This window comes from Protopterus annectens, chromosome 7.part0, assembly GCF_019279795.1.
Source record: "Protopterus annectens isolate FY-2018-M chromosome 7.part0, PAN1.0, whole genome shotgun sequence".
Lineage (NCBI taxonomy): Eukaryota > Metazoa > Chordata > Ceratodontiformes > Protopteridae > Protopterus > Protopterus annectens.
The window spans coordinates 455,680,725-455,702,773 of record NC_056739.1 but is presented as its reverse complement, the minus strand read 5'-3'; the positions used below and the strand labels follow the sequence as shown (position 1 = coordinate 455,702,773).

The window sequence follows — 22,049 nt, the reverse complement described above, 5'->3', positions numbered from 1 at the left end:
CACACAGTCCTGGGTTTGAATCCAGTGTGTTGCACTTTAATTACATTGTTGTGAAGACAGCATGTAATGACTAAGTCATGCAGTTTTAATCCCCATAGGTTACTGCTACTGAATTGTCTGCCACCCAGTTTTGCAAGTCAAAGGCCTGCAGGTAGGGACACACTGCACTATTCATATAACCTAACTATATGTCACCTACTACTCTGCTATTGGCACTGTTGCATAACAGATGTACCTTAAGCACATGCCTCAATTGGACTGTAAAGGGTACCCTCACCCAGGCTCTGCTGTAATGACAGGGCTGCCACTGCTGCCCCAGTTACACATACAGCTTGCTGGCTTTCAAAGTGTTTAAACTCCCCTCTATGTGTCCTAAGCTACAGCAGTAGCTGCATCCTGGAGCATACATAGCTGTATGTTACAGTAGCTGCTACAGTCTGACCATAGCTCCCAAACCCCTATAACAGATGAACTGGACACAACCAACAGCCCAGAGATAGGGACATGTTTCACAGTTTGCTCCTACAAAGATTGTAAGTTGATAGAATAGCAGCTACCATATTAGCATTCACATTATGATGGGTATGAAGTGAGACACTCACATGTCTCTCTCTGTTAGACAGCATTTGTGGCCTGCAGAGTGATACTGCCTGGTACTGTTATTGAATCTAGTGTCCTAGGGTTGGGATACCCAGTAATATCTCTGCCATGTGTGCATACTAACTTATCTGGCCATATGTGGCTGTTTGCAGTTTGATAGGCAGACATGTGGCCTGGGACAATATGGCCTGTCCAAGGCATGCATTGCACCCATTGTACATTACACCACCTGCATACCTGTGTCTGTCTACAGGGTGACAGTCTGCAGGCATAGGGGTCTGTAGGTGAATGAATTATGTACTGTTGCAGCCTTGGTCTGGTTCCATCATACAACTGTTGTGATGTGTAAGTGCAGATAACCACAGCATTCTGGGGTATGTGGGGACATTCGTACATCCCCACCCATCATATCTATATAAATGTGTATAACAGAGATGTCTCCTTAAATGTTGTTGTGTGTGTACATTATGTAAATGTGTTATGTAGATGTATGTGGGGAGTCTATGTATCATTGTAGTTTATATAGCTATATGTACCTCTTGTACCTCTTGTTATTATTATTATATATATATATATATATATATATATATTGCCACATACTGATACAGGCACTAATCAAGCATGAGGGGGATAGGGAGTGACAGATATGTATACGTAGCTGTATGACTGTACAGACATATTTCCACATAGCAGGTCTTTGGACAGTAGGGGCCACACAATTGGGCTCAGGTTAGCTAAGTGTAGGAGAATGCCCAGTGTGATTGTCAGTACTAACAAGGTAACTGCAGGCTAGAGCTACCTGTACTCCTGTCTGGGATTATGTGTGCTGAAGGCCATTGGCTGCTGCACCTGTTACCACAGTACTGCAGTCCCCTGATATTGTCCAAGGCATTCCCCAGCTGTTTGCTGACCTTAATATGTGACTCATACCTCGCAAATGTGCTGAGCTTCACAGACTGACCAGAAGTTTGCCTCGTATTTTTGGTCCATTTCACATAACATTGTGTTTTTTTGGCAAATTAGAGGTATATCACAGAAGACTGAAGTCAATAATTAATGACAGACATTTGAGTTTCAGACCCCATACACATAAGGAGATTCATGATAATGCAAGACTTGTTATTCTATCAACATTCTATGTTTGTAGGAGCAACTCTTTAAAACCTGTCCCTATTTGTGAGCCTTGGTCCCACTTTTATTCATGGCTTTGGCCAGATTTCTTACTCTAAGAGGTTGAGAGGTATGACGTGACTGGAGTACATGATATAATACCACACACAGGGTGACAGTTTGCATCCCTTTCACTGTACATGTTTTTGCAGAATGTCCAGCATTTCACCTCATATGTCTGTTGTGTTCCTCATACATTTGTGGTTTTCTGGTACTATACTGTAAACAGCACTCACTGACTTGTAAATACAGACACATTTAAGTGATGGCCTTTACATCCTGCAGCTAATCTGACCTGTTGCAGCCTGCTGTTATACTAGTCACCTGCTAAGTTATTCAGAGCATGTATAATGTCTGTCTGTAGGTATGGCCTTTTGTCTCCCCATTCACTCTGGCTTTGTCCAGCTTTCTTGCTGTAACAGATTGAAGGGTTATGACGGTCTATGGGAATACCACCATATGAGTACCTCACATGCAATAGATGTTGGATGCTGCCAGATTCAAACAATCAGCACCATCATCCATGTTACTATCCGTGGCTCAGTGAGCCACACCAGCCACCAGACAGAGGGGTTTCACTCTTCACACTATCAACAGCATACATGAATTGTCTTGCCTGCTGGTATGTCATTGCAGACTTACTGTTACAGCAGTTGTATGGGGACACTGATGTATTTGGGGTGGGGGATGACCAGCCTATGCTCTGCTGGCATAAACAGTGGGGTGACTGTCCTGTGACCCCACTGTTTGGCATCTCCCTGGAATAATGTTATGGAGTTTCCAGCCATGTGGCCTAGTGGATACTATGGGGCACATGCTAGTAACAGAGTACCTGTTTCCCAAGTGGCTGTTAGAAATGTACAAGTAGCCTAGTAGCCCACTATAGATCTCTGCAAGTAGCCCAGTACACAGTATATATAGCACACTATATTCCCTTCCATACATGTGGCAGGTCCATACATATGCTACCTTATTGTAGGACCCCTTACAAGTTATGCATAGGAGAGTGACTTATCTTGTGAATGCAGCAGTTGACAGACCTGTAGTTCGGGGCTAACTGATGCACGCAGTCCACAGCCAATACATGGTGAAGCACAGCTTGTGTGGTCTGGCTGGCATCCTTTATACTAATATGTATGTGAGTTAGAGTAAGGTGCCAGTCCCTAGGGCCCTAGGTTGTCTGTGCATGTGCTATGCGTTGTCTCTTGGCCAAGGCTAGGGCATATTGGGTACACCTACATCTACCTACAGGGGCAGCCTCAGGGGGTTCTTCCTCTGAGTCCCCCTGTGAGTTAGGCTATGGTGACCTAGGCACTGGTGGGAGGGCTATGTACCCCTTCCCTTTGCTGATCCTGCTGCAGCTGTTTCTGCAGGATCATATTGTGTAGCATAGCACATGTTGTGAACATCTGTGCAGATGTGGTTGGAGAGTACTGCAGGGCTCCACCAGATATATGGAGGCACTGGAACCATGACTTCAACAGCCCAAGCACATGCCCTATGATGTTCCTAGTTTGTGCATGTGCCTCATTATGGTATTCTTCAGTGGGTGTGCATGATTTCGGATGGGTGCCATCATCAATGGTTCCAGTGCATAATTAGCATCCCCAAGTAAATGACCTTGTGGGATGCCCCCCCCTAGCAAATATCTGGTACAGCTGTGATGTGTGTCAGATATGGGAATCATGATAACTGCCAGGGCTTCCAGCACACACATTCATGATAATGCCCTGGGCATTACACATGACCTGGCAGTTGATGGAGTGGTACCCCTTGAGGTTGATGCAGATTCTACCCTCTTCACTGGATGGTGCCTTGATGTGTACATGAGTGCAATCTATGGCACCCAGTACCTCAGGGTAGTGTGCTACATGGTAGAAGAGTCACATACTGCTGGCTCTTTCTGCAGGGGTGTAGGGAAAATAAATGTGCTCACTGGCATGTGGTAGCATGGCAGCCAGAAACTGGTGATGTACCCTGGAAGCAGATGTCTGTGAGACCCCCATCATGTCCCCAGTGGGTCTTTGGAAAGTACCTGTAGCTAGTATTCTAAGGGCTACACATGCCTTTGTTTTCACTGGGATGGGGTCCCCTCTGTTGGCTCTGACTTTGAGTTGAAGTTGGCAGAGCTCAGTGAGTTGTTGTAGTATGTCCCTGTCCACCCTGTAGTGCTCTACAATCTCCAGCTCATGTAGCTCCTGGTAGGTTACCCTTGGCTTGAACACTCTTCTCCTTTTCAGTCTACGCCTATGGTCAACATCAGGAGCAGCTGCATTGATCTCAACATCTAGCACATACATAGGTAGCCGACCTGCAGTAGCCCCTAGCATTGTCTCAGTTAAAATTCCGAAGTCTGTACTCCAATGGTGCAGAGTATGGGGGGAAAATCAGATTGTAGGGTGTATGGAACCTGTATAGTTCTCTGCTGTAGGTGTAGCCTGTGTGGTTGGCTACCTATGATGCATTCCACCTACCAAGTACATCATTAAGGGGTTTAATGGCCCTACTTTAACTGAAACAGGGCTCATCAGTAATTAATATATCATTTGCTTTCTCAGACAGTTTTTTTTTTTGACAGCCTTCTTTGCTGAGCACTGCGGCATGCCACACAAACCCAGTAGCAGTCAGTAGACACACACCCCATGGAAGGTCACACTCAGCATGGCAGCGCTCCATGCAAGCATGCACAAACATGATAAAATACGCATCTCATAGGTAATCACAGCTTAGCATTCAGTGTAAATGCCACCTGCTCAGCTCAGCGGTGAAGTGAGCAAACAGGCACCACTGGGCTCCAATGAGCTTAAAAGTTTGTGGACACCCCCTTTTTATGTCAGCTACCTCTTTTGTGGACATCAACATAGTTCTGTGCCTACACAGACAGGATCTGTGGACTCAGATACCCATTTGTGCTATTCAGTAACCCCATCTCATTTGCATACAGATCCATGCACAGTACCTGGAAACTACACTGTTTCAGGCCCTGCCTCATTAGCAACCACAGCAGTCTAACATTGTACATACTCTACACAGGACCCTATAATGCATTACTGTTACATACTCACAAATTCTGTTTTTTTATAATAGTTTTATATTTTTTTTCCATAACTGCATGTTTGCGCACTCCTCCGCACTGAGCTAACATACTGAGGGTATTAAAAAAATACAATTATTTTACATTATTTTCTATACAGTTTTGGATACGCGGTGATTAATTTTGCACATATCTGTGTCCTTTATACTATTTCTGCCACTGTTAGTAGACTTTTACAGCCTCTGATGTCATTCTTACATCCTGTACACGGAATTGTTATGTGTATGTTAGGGACACCAACACAGGGTCTGCACAACTGCCTGTTTACATGCTGGATCACTCTACCTGCCTCATTTGCATGCATTTCAGCTGCTTATCAGGTGATTTGTATGCCATGGATACTTCCATGTTTGCATGCTTTTGCACTCCCCTCAGCTCCATTTACTGGCTCGCACATCTGCTTACTTCCATGTAAGCACCATGCCACTATGCCTATATGGCAAATAAGTCCGTGTAGGCTTTATTGAATTTCTCCCAAATTGTATTACTAAGCTAGAGGGAAATAAATCCCCAGTCATAATTTTCCAAATATGTTCAATATGCTAAATATTTCATGTAACTTGCTCTTGTTTAAATCACTTATCAAGAATTGTTGAAGCCATAAAAAATTAGAGTGTGCAGATGAATGTGATAATGGGAGTTTAAAAAGTGCATTATACCATGACCCCCTATTAATATTCCAAAACGTGCACGCTGATTGGCCAGCGTGCACATTGTAAATTGACTTATACTAATGGAAAAAGGTCCGGTCGCCCGGACTTTTTCCATTAGTATAAGTCTTTTTTTAAAACACTGTCTCGCTATGTTAAAAGAGTTTAACATAGCGACACAGGTTTAAAAAAAGCAACGGAGATCTCCGTTGCTTTTTTTAAAGCTTTCTCGCTATGTTAAACTCCTTTAACATAGCGACACAGTGTGTAAAAAGCAACGGAGATCTTACTTTCTCCATTGCTTTTTTTTAAAACCTGTCTCGCTATGTTAAATGGGTTTAACGTAGCGAGACAGCTTTAAAATAAGCAACGGACATCTCCGTTGCTTATTTTAAAGCTGTCTCGCTATGTTAAACCCATTTAACATAGCGAAACAGTAAAAAAGCAACGGAGATCTTGCTTTCTCCATTGCTTTTGGCCACAGCTGTGATGTACTGTGTAGGCATGCGCAGTACATCAGAACTGCCGCGGATGCCAGACAGCTGCGGAAGGGTAGCAAAGAGGCATTATACAATGCCATTATTTTAGAAAAGTAATTGTTTCTTTTCTTAAATAATGTCATAGTATAATAGCAATAACCCACTTCTGGGTGTGGGTAATGTGGGATTTAACCACGGTTGTCTTTGTTTGGTCCCTCGGGCTTTGCCCTCGGGACCAAACCACGCCAACTGTGGTTAAATCCCGCATTACCCACACCCAGGCGTGGGTTATTGCTATATTAGCTTGCTTTGCATCTAATGTCCCTTGATGCTCCTAATACAGATTTTCAAGAGACATGAAGTTTGGCCAATGTAGACTGCACTGCAGGAACAGAATGCCAAATATACGATTTCCTCTGTGTTACAAGATATCAAAGTCCTGATATCAAAATAGCGGTGGTTATTCTTGATTGCAGATTCTCTGGATGTCAACATAACAGGACAGATGCTACAATTTCAACACGGAAAAGAACCTTTTATTGTGGACCTTTATCAGTAAACTGCCCTCCTTTTATTTTTCTTGTGATGACCCAACATTTTCCCTCTCTTGTAACTGAAATAGCAATTCAAAGAGGGAATTAAGAGCCCAGTCCTGGTGATTTCACTATGTCTCTGATGTAGTGCAACCAACAGTGGGATATTTTGTGAGCTTGGAACCGTCTTCCTATCTTTGTATAGCAACAGTCTGTTCTAGTCATCTGATCTACTGCATGTTTACTCTGTTGCAATTATTGGATGGATACTCTCTATGTGTAAATCTATGGTGTAGATTTAAACTTGTTTTTTCATACTTCTCACTAGTAAAACAAATGCATTTAATATACAAGTATTATGATTTTGGGATGTAGGAAATAAACATGTTTGGTATGGAAAATATCTGCCATAAATAACGTACTACATGAAAATGATTTGTGATAAACAAATGTAACTATGGTGCCATCTAATACTGTATTGGCATTAGACATGCATATGTATGTATGTATGTGTATGAGGTGTGTTTTTGTGTGTGTGTGTGTGTGTGTGTGTGTGTGTGTGTGTGTGTGTGTGTGTGTGTGTGTGTGTGTGTGTGTGTGTGTGTGTGTGTGTGTGTGTGTGTGCCTTGTGCAGTGTTGCTGCTAGGAAAAGGGTTTTCATAAGGTAATTAATGTGTAGGGTTGGGGTAAGTAACAAGGTTAGTATTAGGGTTGGCCTGCACGAGTGAGGTGGTGCAGGGAGGGGGATGGGAAGCTTTTTATCTGATTCAGTAATGGTAACTAGTTTGGTACTTGACAGGGCTCCTTGCTTGGTCCTCTTTTTGATATTTTCTTCAAAGTAGTTAAAGCAGAAACTTTAAAGCACACAGATTTCTAGCACAGTTACATCTATTAGCAGAGCAGCCTGGGTTATATGAGATTCATCCAAGAAAGAAAGTCAGCAGAAAAGTGGTTGGACAAAATTACAATTATTCAGTATATATTTATGACAATAAGTACATACAGCCAGCTTTGCTTTATACTAGAGCTTTATCAGTTATAAAATGAGCTGCACTTTTACCCTTTGTTTAAACAATCACATGCTGATAACAATGTAACATTTTTAATTGACACCTACCATCTGACTTCATAGTATGCATAACAATCTAGAACTAAATCAGTCATAACATCTTTATAATAATCATGCACATAATGCAGGAGCAGTATTTATAGCAGCCAGGCAATTTTTAGAAAAGTTTAAAAAATCTATAGGTTCAAAGCCATTCAGAACAGAACTAATCATAGCTCTCTTAGTATTACTATATTATATTATATTATATTATATTTCATACAATAATATTTGTAATAATCTGGCAAATGCTTTTTAATTAATATAACAGTCTATACATTTAGAAAGTATTATTTAAACCTATAGGAAAATGCCCTTTTATTCACAGTCCATTTTTTCACCTAAATGAAGTCATTGACACTTTTGTTTTGAAGAATCATCTTTCTGTGTTCTATAAATACAAGCAAAAGAAAAAAATAGCTTTCCTGTGCTGTAAAGTATGTCTAAAAAGGGTATTGCTTGATTTCTTATAGCTGGTATTACCTGGATGTTCCTTAACTCTTGTTCTCAAGGGTATTGCATTTGAATAGTATAAAAAGCCGCATGAACATTGCATAAAATAGATGGGAAAATTTGTCTTGCAAGTTATCAGTTGTGGAATTTCATAAATTCTATATGTGTTCATGTTAGAAAAGGCCTTTGTAGTGAGTAAGTGCTGGCAAACTTTATAATGCCCACAGGGCATAGATTTTGTTCCAGTAGAAGCAGCATGACCTCTCTTCACACACTAACCGGTGATATTCTAAGGAACATAGAAAAGGTCATCTTACCAGTGCTGATTTTATAGACGTCACCTGAGCCTTTGACCTCATTGATCATACATTACTCCTTAGCTCAAGAAGAAAGCAAAGCCTACCTTCCCTGGTTCCTCAATTTCCTTACAGTTAGACATTTTCAAAACATAAATAAAGGATAGTAGCACTATTCACTGGTGGAGTCCACATCCCAAGCCTCTCCTTGGGAATGAAAAGTGGAAAAAGACCTAAATAGAGATACATAGGTAGTCCTGAAAAGAAATTTTGGTATATGGCCTTTGCACTTTTTTAACCTGATTTGATTGGAGATTACAATGAATGGCTTCTCCTGCTGAGTGTCATTTACCACTGTCTTCTTCTTCTGGTTGAAAGGGTGCAAGGTAGCCTTAAATCAGTTTCCAGATCAAAGCTTTTGAATAAGAAGAATTTAAATTTTTTTACACTTCAGGTCAGAACAACTTTGACTTTTAACATAGGTTTCTTCCAGTTAACAAGAATTAAGCATATATCCCTCATGGCGTATAAGGCTAGCATTGTATTTTGTACATTTAAGTACTTTTGCCAACTGGTCAAATACATCTCTGAAAGAAAATGGAATATTTGTTTTTTTCTGCTTGTTGGGTACAGGCCATTAATTCTTCTTGGTTATAAAAGCCTTGATATGCTTTAGTGGTTCTAATGATTAATGATCAGTGATTGTACTTGGACATGTTAGAAGTTGTCATGTTCATAAAACAGTCAAGAAGAAAAAGAAACCTATTTTAAATTACAGAATCTCTTGTGAATGCTTGAATAAATAGATAGGGTTCATGAACTTGAGTTGCTTTTTAGGGACACTTGAACCATTTAACTCTACTAATGGAATAAAGATTCATTAACATTAACTAACTATGAGGTCACACAACCTTAGGTTTTCTCACTCCAGCTAAATGCAAAGGAAACTCTAACTATCAATCATCAAAAAATAGACTGCAGCCCCAGCTTTAACTCCAGGAACCTTGCTTTTGCCACTTGTGTAGTAGCCATTGAGCACCAGATCACTTTGGGTCCCCCCTAACTTTTGCGAGCAAGGAATCTTCTCACTTTAGCTAAAAGCAAAGGAAACTCTAATCAGCAATTATCAAAAAATTGACTGCAGCCCCAGCTTTAACTCCAGGAACCTTGCTGTTGCCACTTGTGTAGTGTAGGTGCCTGCTTTTCTGACTACTGTTATGCCTTGTTAAAATCTGTTACAATCAGCTAGAGGGCATACCCTGGGGTGACACTGCAAACCTTCTTCCTCTTAGCCCACCCCACTTCTTTCATATGTTTCACTGTTGATACAATTTGCTTAACTTATCTGTTTTATGTTAAGGTATTTAGCCCCTCTCAATAGTCATAGCTTTCAGTCCCTCCCCCTTAATACTTATTCTTCACTAATTATGTATTACCTGCTTGTCTCTCCATTTTCAGCAAACATAGGGCTCCCCTGAGTTGCCTGCTCACTCAAATTACCTTACAGATTGTTTTTTTTCCCTTCCTCTTGTGCTTTCTCCTTGCCGGGTCAACCCTCTCCATTCATCTACCCTATCCCCATTCCCACCCACCCCACTTTCATTTCCTTTATACTTCACTACTCTCCACTCCCTTCATTTCTGACCAGTCCCCTCCCCCTGCCAATTTTCTTTTCCCCTCCCATATACCTTAATCCCCTCCTACCATACTTCATTTCATATCTCCTCCCCTAATCTCCTCCTCTTGAATCTACCTTAGTCCACTTCTCTATCGATCACCTATCTCTCTTTAAACCTCCTACACCTTACTGCTCTTACTAACATTTACCCAACTCTTCTCTACTATGCCACCTCACCACCTACTTATCCCCTTTCTCCTCCTACTAACACTATCTACTTCATACCATATACCTCCCCATTACATAGCATCAACACCAACTCTCTCAAACACCCATCACCATTATAGCTACCCTCACACAATTCTAATCTCTCCTCACCTATTTCTTATCTCTCCTACTGCTTACTATTCAATTAAGATGTATCCTAATGTTTCACTTTCCACACTTACATAACCTATAACTCCATGTATACTTGGCCTACTCTCCTTACTGACTGATTTCATTGATGCACTACTCCTGGTGACATCCATCCCAACCCAGGACCACCCATCACCACCTCTTACAAGCAAACACCCCCACCTCAACCCCACATATCCATAGTCCATCTCCTAAATCCCTAACTATTACTCTCTAAATATCCAAAGCATTATTAACAAAACTACAGATTTGCACTCATGGATTGACCTCAACTCCCCCCACATCTTAATCCTATCAGAAACCTGGTTAAAACCTCACATCTCTAACTCAGAAATACTTCCCCCAGGCTACAATATCTTCTATGCAGACAAAGCAAATAAAAGAGGTGGAGGTGTTGCTATCGTCTACTCCAAGCAACTTATTCTCTCTCCACTCTCACTTTCCATACCTAACATTGCTGCTGCTGAAATACTAATAGTAAACTGTCACCTTAACCCCTATAAAAGAATTGCCATTGTATCCATCTACATCCTCCAGGAGATAACATCCCTATGCTTGAAAATGTTCCCTCTTGGCTCACTCTAAATGTTCCTTACGAAACCATCATACTTGGTGACATAAATATAGATTGGACCATTCTTTCTTCCTCATCTCCTACTCATAGTCTCTATCTGTGTGGCTTCCACCAATTAATATCTTCCCCTACCAAGTACAACAGAAGCTCTACTTCAGGATCTATAATAGACTGGATCCTTACTTCTGACCCTTGTTTCTACCATAACCCCGGCATCCTCCCTAACTTTCTAAGTGACCATTCCCCTATTTATATCCATAGATACTCCCAACACCCTAAGAACACCTTTACAGAGAACATTGTGATCTGACTCACTTCAGTCCAGACAATTTCATCTCTACTTTATCCAACATAAACTGGTCCTTCCTTAAAAACCTCCCCCTTAATGATGCTGTAACCTCTTTCAATACTTGATTTCTAGATGCATTAAACTCCATGGCACCTTCTAGGAAAATCAGGATAAAATCAAAATGTGCTTCCTGATTAACTAAGCAATCACGCTCTACCATGCATCAGAGAGATGCTGCCTGGAAAACTTGTACCAGAAATAAAACTCCTCTCTTACTCCAAAGCTATAAGGAACTTAGAAACATGTGTAAAAAACTAGTTATCAGAGACAAAAAAACTTTCTTTGCCTCCAACCAAAGTAGCCCACATAAGAACCCTAAAAAATGTTGGTCTACCATAAATAAAATCCCCCACCCTGGTAATCCTCCTACCCCAACCCATTCCCTCTCAATACTGCCTCAGAGACTGCTGCTCTTTTAAATAATTATTTTATTGAAACAATCCAAAAACTAACTCCAAATAGCTCTACTGTCTCCTCTCTACCTTTACATCCCAATCCTCCTTCCTCCAATACACTCCCCCTACAACCAGTTCCCATTGCCTTCATCAAATCCCAACTAAATAAATTTAAGGCCTGCTCTGTTGACAATCTACCTTCCTACTTTCTTAAAATTGCTGCCAGTGCTTTTGCTTACCCTGTCTCTATCCTTGTTAATCATTCTATTACTGAATCTTTTGTCCCAGATGTATGGAAATCCTTCTACACAATCCCTCTTCACAAAGGAGGAAACTCAACTGACCCATCCAACTATCGTTGCATTGCTATACTATCCCTCCTTTCCAAAATTCTAGAAAAGTGTGTCCACACTCAGCTACTTAAACACCTGCTAGATAATAACCTTCTTAGTCCCACCGAACACATCTTCAGACCCCACCACAGTACATCAAAAGCTCTACTCTCATTCACCCAAACAGTACCAGAAGCCTGTGACAACAACCTACTGGTTTCCTGCTTATTCCTTGACCTATCTAAAGCATTTGATACTGTCTCTCACTCTAAACTGATAACTAAACTCTCTGACCTTCATCTCTCCACCGCCTCTTTAAGTTGGTTTTCTAGCTACTTATCTAATAGAAAACAATCTATATACTGGAAAACTGTGACCTCCTCATTTCTTCCTGTTAACACTGGTGTCCCCCAAGGCTCTATTTTGGGTCCTGTCTTGTTCAATATTTTTTACTAACAGTTTATCCTCTGCTACCAACCTCTCTGCACTCTTACAATATGCCGACAACTCGACCCTTATTACCACTGCCCACAGCATCCAAGAATGCCTTGCTCTTACCCAAGACACTTTTACATCTATTGAAACCTGGCTCACTGATAATCAACTAATTCTAAATCCAAACAAAAAAAAAACTTAACTTCTACTTTTCCTTCCTAAAACACTGGCAACACACAAATCCACTTTCTCTATTACCTAACTCAACAATACCACTATCATATCAGAACCCCATACTAAATTACTTGGTGTTATAATTGATGATGAATTAAAATTTAACATACATATCCACCTCTGCACAAAAAAAAAAAAAAAAAAAAACACCAGAAACTTGGTCTCCTGTACCATAACCACAAACTGCTTTCACCCTCCACCAAACCCTCCCTGGCCCTGTCTCTCCTATTACCCTGTATTTTGTATGCAGCTCCAGTTTTTACTAACCTTCAGTTTTCACTTCTGTCTAAACTAGAGCAAACATACAATAAAATAACTAGATTTGCCTCTAATTTCCCTTACAAATCCCTCCACTGCCTCGCCCTTAAATAATTACACTGGCCTGAATTCCCTAAACAATTGTTTCTTTCTCAACTGCATATCACACACTCATTTCTTTATAATCCCACTTCCTGTCCCTCCATCTCTAATATTGTATCTCTATATAATCCCCAACGTCAACTTTGTACATCTGACAAACATCTTATTGACATTTACAAACCGTCAAAAATATCAGTAAGTCCCTATATAAATACTCTGAAGTTCACACCTGAAACTCCCTTCCACTTAAAATAAGAAGTATCCCCCATAAGTTCCATTTCAAACTACAACTCAAACACTACCTTCTTAAGACCTGGTCCTGTACTTGTCAAGCTCCGATTGATCTCTAGCTGATTTCTTCCTAAATTTTACTTTTGATTACTTTAAGTTTTTCTCTCTTTTTATCTGCCTTTCTTTCTTGCTGTTCTTTACAGTACATCTACAATCAGGTTCTTGTAAATATTCCTACTCAGGGATTATCCTGCCGCTATTGTATTGGATTTTTTGAAACTTATATATAAATATATTGTCTTTGATGATTTCATTTTATGTAAGTGTTTGTTGTCAATATTGTCAATATTACTATTGTCATTTTTAGTCAGTATTAATTACTTTTTTTTGGCATGTATGTAATTGTAATTGGAGCTTTTCTCCTTGGGTCAGCACTGAAAATGGGCCTTTGGCTCAGTTGGACCAACCTGGTTAACAAATGCCAATAAATAAAAAATAAAATAAATAGGTCAGTTATTATTATATTTTTTTTACATTTACCCATTTGTTTTTCTCAACTCATTTATTCATGAGAGTCTGGAAAGGGACTATTATACATACATGGTTATAGAATAAACTCTTTATTTACCCGTTTGAATGTAAATTTTAAATACATAACTTTATCCAGACAGTTTAAGGTTATTAAATGTATCTCTAATGCTGGTATTACTTTTAATTACAGTGGTTAATTAGAGTTCCAAAGACAGTAACTAATAGGGATATACAGGAATCAAGTTGAACTCGATCCAAAAACAACACCGAGGCACCTGCCCAATAAAGATCTTCATCAGATATAAAGTGAAGTGAAGGAAGAAATTCTCAACCACAAACTTGATTTTTGGAAGTTTAATAGCAAAACATTGAGTGATTTTGTCCCTAATAACTAACTGGACTTCATTAGACCAAATATGTGATTCAGTGCCTCAGTGTTTTTTGGTTCCTGTTTCATTTGCTGAGGCTCATCTCCTATTTTTGTGGTTTGAGTTGAACTTGATACAAAGTAAGAACTTTTCATACAAGAACAATTAACAGATAGCAACATTTGCTGTATCTATGATGGTAGTTAATGCTAGGAGCATTAATAATAAAGTTTTTTATTGGAAAATTTGCTACTTTCTCACAAGATTGATGTTATAGCTTGTGAAACATAGTTAAAGAACAGTGACTGGAAACCAGTTCTGTCAGGGTATAAATGTTTTTACTGTAACAGACATTCTAACAAAAAATCAGGTGGAGGTGTTATGATAGGGATTAAAGATAGTTATGAGACCTGTGAGTATTACATGTTCAATGATAATACCAATCCTAGTAGTTAAGTGCTTTCATCCCTCTCATAGGTACTTCTTCAGAGCAATACCATCAAGATTTCCCAGCATTCATATACATCTAACAATAAGCCAATTAATACCTATTAATTGTATTATTTAAAATTGACATTGTTAACAATTAAAAGAAACATACCCTTGTATTAGTACTATATATATATATATATATATATATATATATATATATATATATATATATATATATATACATTATACATTGAATGTGCTGAACTGTGTAACCTTGTTGAATAATAATGTTAACCCAAAATATGATTCATTTTAAAAAAAAAACAATTTAAATTCACCATTTCAATTATACCTGGAAACCTAGTGGCATCCAGAGTCAGTTGCCATTTTAATTCACATACATCTAAAAACTGATTTAGTGTCCTCCCTTATTGATCCACTTTAACTTGTCGTATTATTAAAAACTTAAATGAATGGCCTACATTTTCCATAAGATGCTTACTCAAAGCATTTGTTTTCTTACCATGCCTTATGTCCAATAGATGCTCATAAATCTTGTTCCTAAACCATCTATAAGTTTTCCCTATGTAGAATGTTGGACACAGGGAACATTTTGCAATATAAACTACATTCTTGGTTTGACAATTATAATGACCTCTTATGAATATTTTCTTACCATTTAGTTTAAAAATATCACCCATAATAAATAAATGGGAGCACTGGGACCACATCTCACATTTGAAGTTCCCAGCCTTTTCAACCACACCACATTTGCTTAAACCTACTCCCCTGTTCCAAAATTTCCTTGAAGCATCTGTCTCTCTTGATAACAAACTTTGTTTTTTGTATAAAATATTTTGACATATTTTTGTCCACTGACAATAATTCCCAGTTATTTTCTATTAGTTGACATACCCTGTGGGTACCCTTTTTATAGGTAGTAATAAAACTCGAATGTGCATACACATTATTCTCTGTATCAGACTTTTTTACTTCTACCATAGCTGTTGTATCTAAGGAATTTAATATAGGTAAATAAAAGCCATTTTTTCGTTTATTAATAACCTCTTCCCTAATAGCAGTTAACATTTCCTTTGGATAATTTATTTTCTTGAACATATCTAATATGAAATTTACCTCTTCCATAAATTCATTATCCAGGGAAGTCATTTTTGCAGCATGGACTAACTGCCCTTTTACTATAGATTTCTTTTGAAAATCAGGGTGCCAACTATTAAACTCCAAATATGAATTTGAAAAAGTGGGTTTTTTGTATATTCTTGAAACCAAAGTTTTATTCTCTTTGTTTATTTTTAATTCCACATCCAAATACATTATTTGTGTTTGACTATATTCATGGGTGAATTTAAAATAACTCAAAGTGTCATTAATATAATCCAAAAACTGCATTAGAGAGTCTCTTGTCCTAATCCAAATCAAAAACATATCATCCAAAAATCTAGTGTAATTTTTGATGTAACTCATATAACCAGATTTGAAAATAAAATGGTCCTTCCAGTATGACATAACATAATTTGCAAATATGAGATCACAAGCTACCCCATAACCACAAAAATACTGACCCTCAAACCTAATGAAATTATGTTTCAGTACCATCTCCATTAGGGTCACAAATACATTAATTTCATCTTGATCATATGTGTCTGTTATTTGTAATTGGGTTTCAAACCATGCTAAGCCCTCTTCATGTGTTATTACCAAGAATAGGTTACAAACCTCTATGGTCACCAAAACATATTTTCCATATATTGACATTTATTTAAATTCGCCAGGAACTGCCAAGAATCTTTGCATATGTGTTTAAAGTGTTGCAAACCTCTCTTTAAGTGAAAATCCAAATATTTATCTATAAAACAAGTTTTGCTTCTTTTTGCATCTACAATAAGTCTAAACTTTGGCTTTTCTAACCCTTTATGAATTTTTGGCAATCCAAAAATGTTTGCTACCACTGGATGTTCATTTCTCATAATATTCTGAGCATCAATGTCTATTTGTCCTTGCAATAACATGTATTCTAATGCCAATCCAACTTTTTATACAAAATATTGATCTCATTGAAATATATTTCATAGTAGGTATCATCCATCAAAAGGGCTGACATACAATTTAAATAATCACTTTTGTCCATCACCACCACTCCACTGCCTTTATCTGGCTTCATTATACATATTTTTCTATCTCTCAAAATGTCACACAATAACATTTTTTTCATTTTCTGTTAACTTGTCACCTTGAATTTCACAAGGACATTTATACACTTCCCTTATGTCCAATTCACACACTTTTTCAAAAAAAAAAAACCAAATTACACGTAGGTGGATTAAAAGTACTTGTTTTACACAATCTTGTGTTCATTTGGTTATTATTGCAGTTATTATCTCCAAACCATGCTTTTAAATTCAACTTCCTTGTGAAAAGTTTCAGGTCTATTAGGGTATCCACAACTCTACCCCTCCTACTCGGAACATAAGTGAAGCCCTTTGCTAACAAATTTGCATGGGTGGTCTGAATATCTTTATACGAGTAATTATAAATCTTGAAATCCTCTTTTGCATTGACAATAATTATTGGCAAGTTTTCCATTTCATTTATGCCATATGGCATACCCCCCATAAACACACATTCATTGTTAACTTCAATATTTTGTTCATTATTTTGCAGCATATCATTAAGAGAAACACTTTTATCCATTGCTTAAACATCTAAAATCTCACTAGCATCTAACTTTAAATAACCAGGACAGTTTGCTTCAACTTCCCAGTAGTTGCTGTCAGCATCTAAGTTATATAAAAACATAACTTCATTCACAAACATGTCATTTCTACTTACATTCTTTGATACACCCATGTCAGCATCCGTATCAATGCAATGAATGTTATTTTCACTTGAATGCATATCAACGACCTCCTCAAAAACTGTTCCAGACTATATAGGCTCATTACTTTCAATTAAAAAACTGTTTAAACATGTGTCCAATCGTTTGTACCAAAACAGTCATCAACAAATTATTCATTATTTTCGTTACCGTTTATGAAGTTAATGGCAGCATCCATCATCTCTTCTGCTGATAGGGAGCATGATACGAGTATTTTGATCTTGCTCCCTGTACTGCATAATCCCTGTTAATGTAATTTTCCCCATAACTGTAAGTCCGATTGTTTAAACGAGGCCCCCTGTTCTTCAGCCTCCCGAGCGCCATGTTCCTTGGTCTAAAGGGGTGTTTCCCCTTTCAGTACTTGATGACATTGCTGCTGATCTCATCCCGTCATCTCTAAGTTCATTCTGATTGGAAGGGACATCTGCGTTGTCATGACAATTTACTAATACTAGATATGCCTTCCTTTTGCATATTCAGTAGTGTCTCTTTTTATTTTATTCATTTTATAAGTGAAAATGTTATTACACACATTTTCTATGTGCATGAATGAATTATAATTCGTTCTGTATTGTTCGAACAATAAGTCCGATTGAATCATTGCATTTTGGAGGTCCAGTTCTGCAGTCATAGCTTCCATTTTGTTGTTGTTATATTTTATCATTAACTTGAGAATATCAAAGCCTGCTTTATCAAACACTACATGTAGTTCCTTTATGAAGTCAGGATTCCCCTTTACTCCATTTGGGTAGCAGCACAAGCGTAAATCACGTGGAACCTGCTCAAGTTCCAAATTCCTCTGCAGGTATCCATTTTCCAACTGTAGTTTCTTAAACAATAGCATAGGTTTTTCAAAAGCACTCAGTCTTTCTGATAATGAGAGGGTTTGCACCCTCTCAACGGGCTCCATAATCACTGGAGAGGGATGAAAGTGCTTAACTACTGTGGTTTTATTCAATAAAGGAGTGTTTTCTACTTTGCTGTTCTTCCTCTGGTTTGTGGATACTTTCAGTTGATAATACCAATACTAGAGACTGTGTAACTATGACAATGAAGACAGCCCTTTTAAATATAACAATTTTTGGAGTGTATAGACTACCAAAGTCAAGTGCAGAAGACCTACAGGAATTTATACATTTCTTGCATGAAACACAGGAGTGAAGAACAGTATTGGCTGGGGACTTAAATTTGCCAGAAACAGACTGGAATAATACTGACTCAAAAACATTAGTAAGGAAATTATTCACAATGTATATTCAGGAATAACATTTGTTTCAGATTGTAAAAAAACTACCAGGGGATGGAACATACTAGATATTGTTTGTGTTCCTAAAGAAATCACTGGTACTTCAAGTCAAGTTTTACCACCATTGATGTGCAGTGATCATGGGGTTACAAAGGTTAATTTGTTGCTAGATAAGTCTGCCAAACTGAAATCTAAACCAATGCAGAGAAGGTTAGTTACAGATTATATGGAAGCAAAACAGTTACTATGTAAAACTAACTGGAGTGGGGTGTTCAGTGGAAAAACTGCAGATGGAATTTGGAAAGTTTTGGAAGATAAATTATTTGAGTGCAAAAAAATCAAAAAAAAGTTTAACATCAGCATCTAGGCATACAACGTCAGGGGGATATATTTTCATAACAACAAGATACCTGATTAAGGTGAGAGACAAAAAATATAAAAAATGGAAGACAGGTGAAACTACAACTTTGAAAAGTGAAATAAACAAGCTGGTCTGGACAAACAAATTAACCATAGTGTGAGACAAGATCATGAAACATTTGAAGGAAATTTATTTAAAGATATTGTGCATAATTAGTAACAATGACCTGAGAACACTTCAGCAAGAACTTATGGTAGCATTATATCTATTATTCACTAGGTCATATAAATATGGGGAGATTCCTCAAGATTGGAGAGATGCACTTATTAAACATAAGGGAAAGGGGAGTAGGACAAGCCCAGAGTCATATAGACTCTTAAGTCTACTTTCATGTTGTGGAAAAATAATGGAGAAGGTAATATTGGATAAATTATTGTCAGAATTCAATAGGTTATCAGCATGCATATGTTGAAAATAGATCTATTATTACCTGTAATATGATGTTCTATAATAATATAATAACAGCTATGAATGAAAAATTGTGCTGTGATGTGATTTATATAGATTTAACTTCAGCATTTGACAGGGTCATATGCAAAACACTGATCAATAAATTAGAACAACTAGGTATTGATGTACTCTTATACTGCGGTGGTGGTGCTGCGGTAGCGTTGTCGCCTCACAGTAAGACGTTGTCCCGTTTGATTCTCAGCTAGAGCGTCTTCTGTGTGGAGACATGCATGAATGGGCGTACCTTCTTTGAAGGTTGTGTGTCAGAGCTGGCAACCCGGCATGTAAAAATCTACTGCCAGTCATTAGCGGACCGGAGTTCCGCTGTGGCGACCCCTAACCGGGAAAAGCCGAAAGACACAACAAGGTATTGATGTACTCTTGATAAGATGGATATCTGCATGGCTTAAAAAAGGAAATGGAAAGTACCTTATAGCAGTTGGACAAGTGAAATTCTTGGTTACAGTCAGGGTGTCACACAGGGCTCTGTTCTAGGCCCTTATTTGTTTAGATTGACCTAACTTTTTCATTTGAGGTATTCTATAGTCTGTATGTAGACCGCCTGAAATTGGGTAAACTGATTACGTGTTACAGATAAGGCATCTCTGCAAAAGAACTTGACTAAATTGACTATTTGGGTACAGGAGAATAATATGCTGATAAAGACATCAAAAACTAAGCATATGAGATTTGGGAGACATAAATTGAAAGGTGATTATTTAATATGGCACATAATGATTGAAACCATAGATTCATTTAAGGACCTGGGTATATAGGTAGATCCGACTATGAGTTTTTCTAATCATTTCAACCAGTTGGTTAATGATTGTTATAGAACTATAGGTTGTATAAAAAGATTAATAAAGTCTATGAAATCAAAAATGATGAAGTCATTGTTTGTTAGTTACATTAGACCCAAACTTGAGTATGAAATAACAATATGGCAATCCTATAAGAAAACAAGCATGAGTAAACTGGAAAGAGTACAGTGGAAATATACCAAGGTCATCCATGGATGTGAAAATTTCAGTTAGTATGAAAGACTAAAATATCTGAGCTTGTACACTGTCTCTTATAGATATCTAAGAGAAGATCTTATTCAGGTATATAGAGCATTTAGAGACAACTACCTCTGGGAATGTTTGGTGTTATCAAAAGGTACTAGAGAATCATCAGATAACCTATGTAGAAGATTCTATAGGAATGAGAAGTGCACTAATTGGTTCTCTGACAGAGTAGCTAATGTGTGGAATAGACTACCAAACTACATTAAAGCAAGTACCAGTTTAAATATTTTTAAGAACATTCTGGACATTTATTATGGGAACAAGTGTTTTGGTATATTGGCAAGCTAGAAGGACATTAATGCCCATGCTTGAAATATTTGTATGTATGTATGTATGTATGTATGTAATAATGCAATGTTGAGTATTTAAATTAATAAGTAACCTTAAATTAACATAAGAAAACAAAGATGTAAATCCCTAAGATTCATTCAGGTAAATGTTAATTTCTAACACATACCTGAGGGTATCTGAAGATGCCCAGAATTCTGGCCATTGGGAGAGAGGACTTGGAAGGTAAAGCACCAAGAATGGCAGAAGGCCGTGATCGAATGCCACAGCTGGATGGTGAGTCTTTGTCTTGCTGTCGGGACAAGAGCCAAACAGTACCTTCCAAGGCTCGAATCTCAGAGTAGCAGCAGTCATAAATCTTGAAGCCCAGAGTGATGTTTGGCAACACAGTGGGATTTTCATTAATCTCTTTGATGGCAAACACCATAGCCAGAACAAAGCGGTAATACCTCATGTGAAATCTGTAGATGTAAGACATAATTATGATTGCTTTTTGAATTTCAGAATAATGCAGTGTAAGTTCTACACTTGTAAAGGTTACAATTTAATGTTCTGGGAGACAGTAGAGTGTATCAAAGCTGTTCATTCAAGTGATTAGTTGATTTGTGAAGCATCTACTATAAAAGAACTGATGATGAAAAAGAAATTCTACTGGCTACACAAAACTCTTTTATAGCTCATTGACCTGATATATTTGACATAATTCCTGTTGAAGTCTTTAACAAGAGATTGACATACCTATTTGTCTATTATTAATGGGTATTGTATTGTAAGTAATGTTTATGATAACTGATTCTTTTCTGACTTATGTTCCTTGCTTATATTGACTAGCTGTTGTAAACCAGTTCACAGACAAGTATTTTTCAAAGCTGAATGTTGAATGTATGAAGAAGACAATGGCAATGAAGCATTCCAAAGTAGTTGCAACTTTGTAGCAGTTTGAATCGCCAAAACATCTGTTAAAAGTTCAAAAAATATATATATATTATTTATGACATTTTTGAAGAAATAGAATTAGTGTA

General features: G+C 37.9%; 1 protein-coding gene across 1 annotated transcript in view; it reads right to left on the bottom strand.

The window, feature by feature from the left end:
- Positions 1-21,454, bottom strand: part of LOC122805981 (extracellular calcium-sensing receptor-like) — a 122,350-nt gene extending 100,896 nt beyond the window's left edge. The window contains exon 1 of the mRNA XM_044076220.1: positions 21,197-21,454. Within this exon, the coding sequence (XP_043932155.1) occupies positions 21,197-21,454 (258 nt within the window). The remainder of the gene's footprint in view (positions 1-21,196) is intronic.
- Between the last annotated feature and the right edge of the window lie 595 nt (positions 21,455-22,049).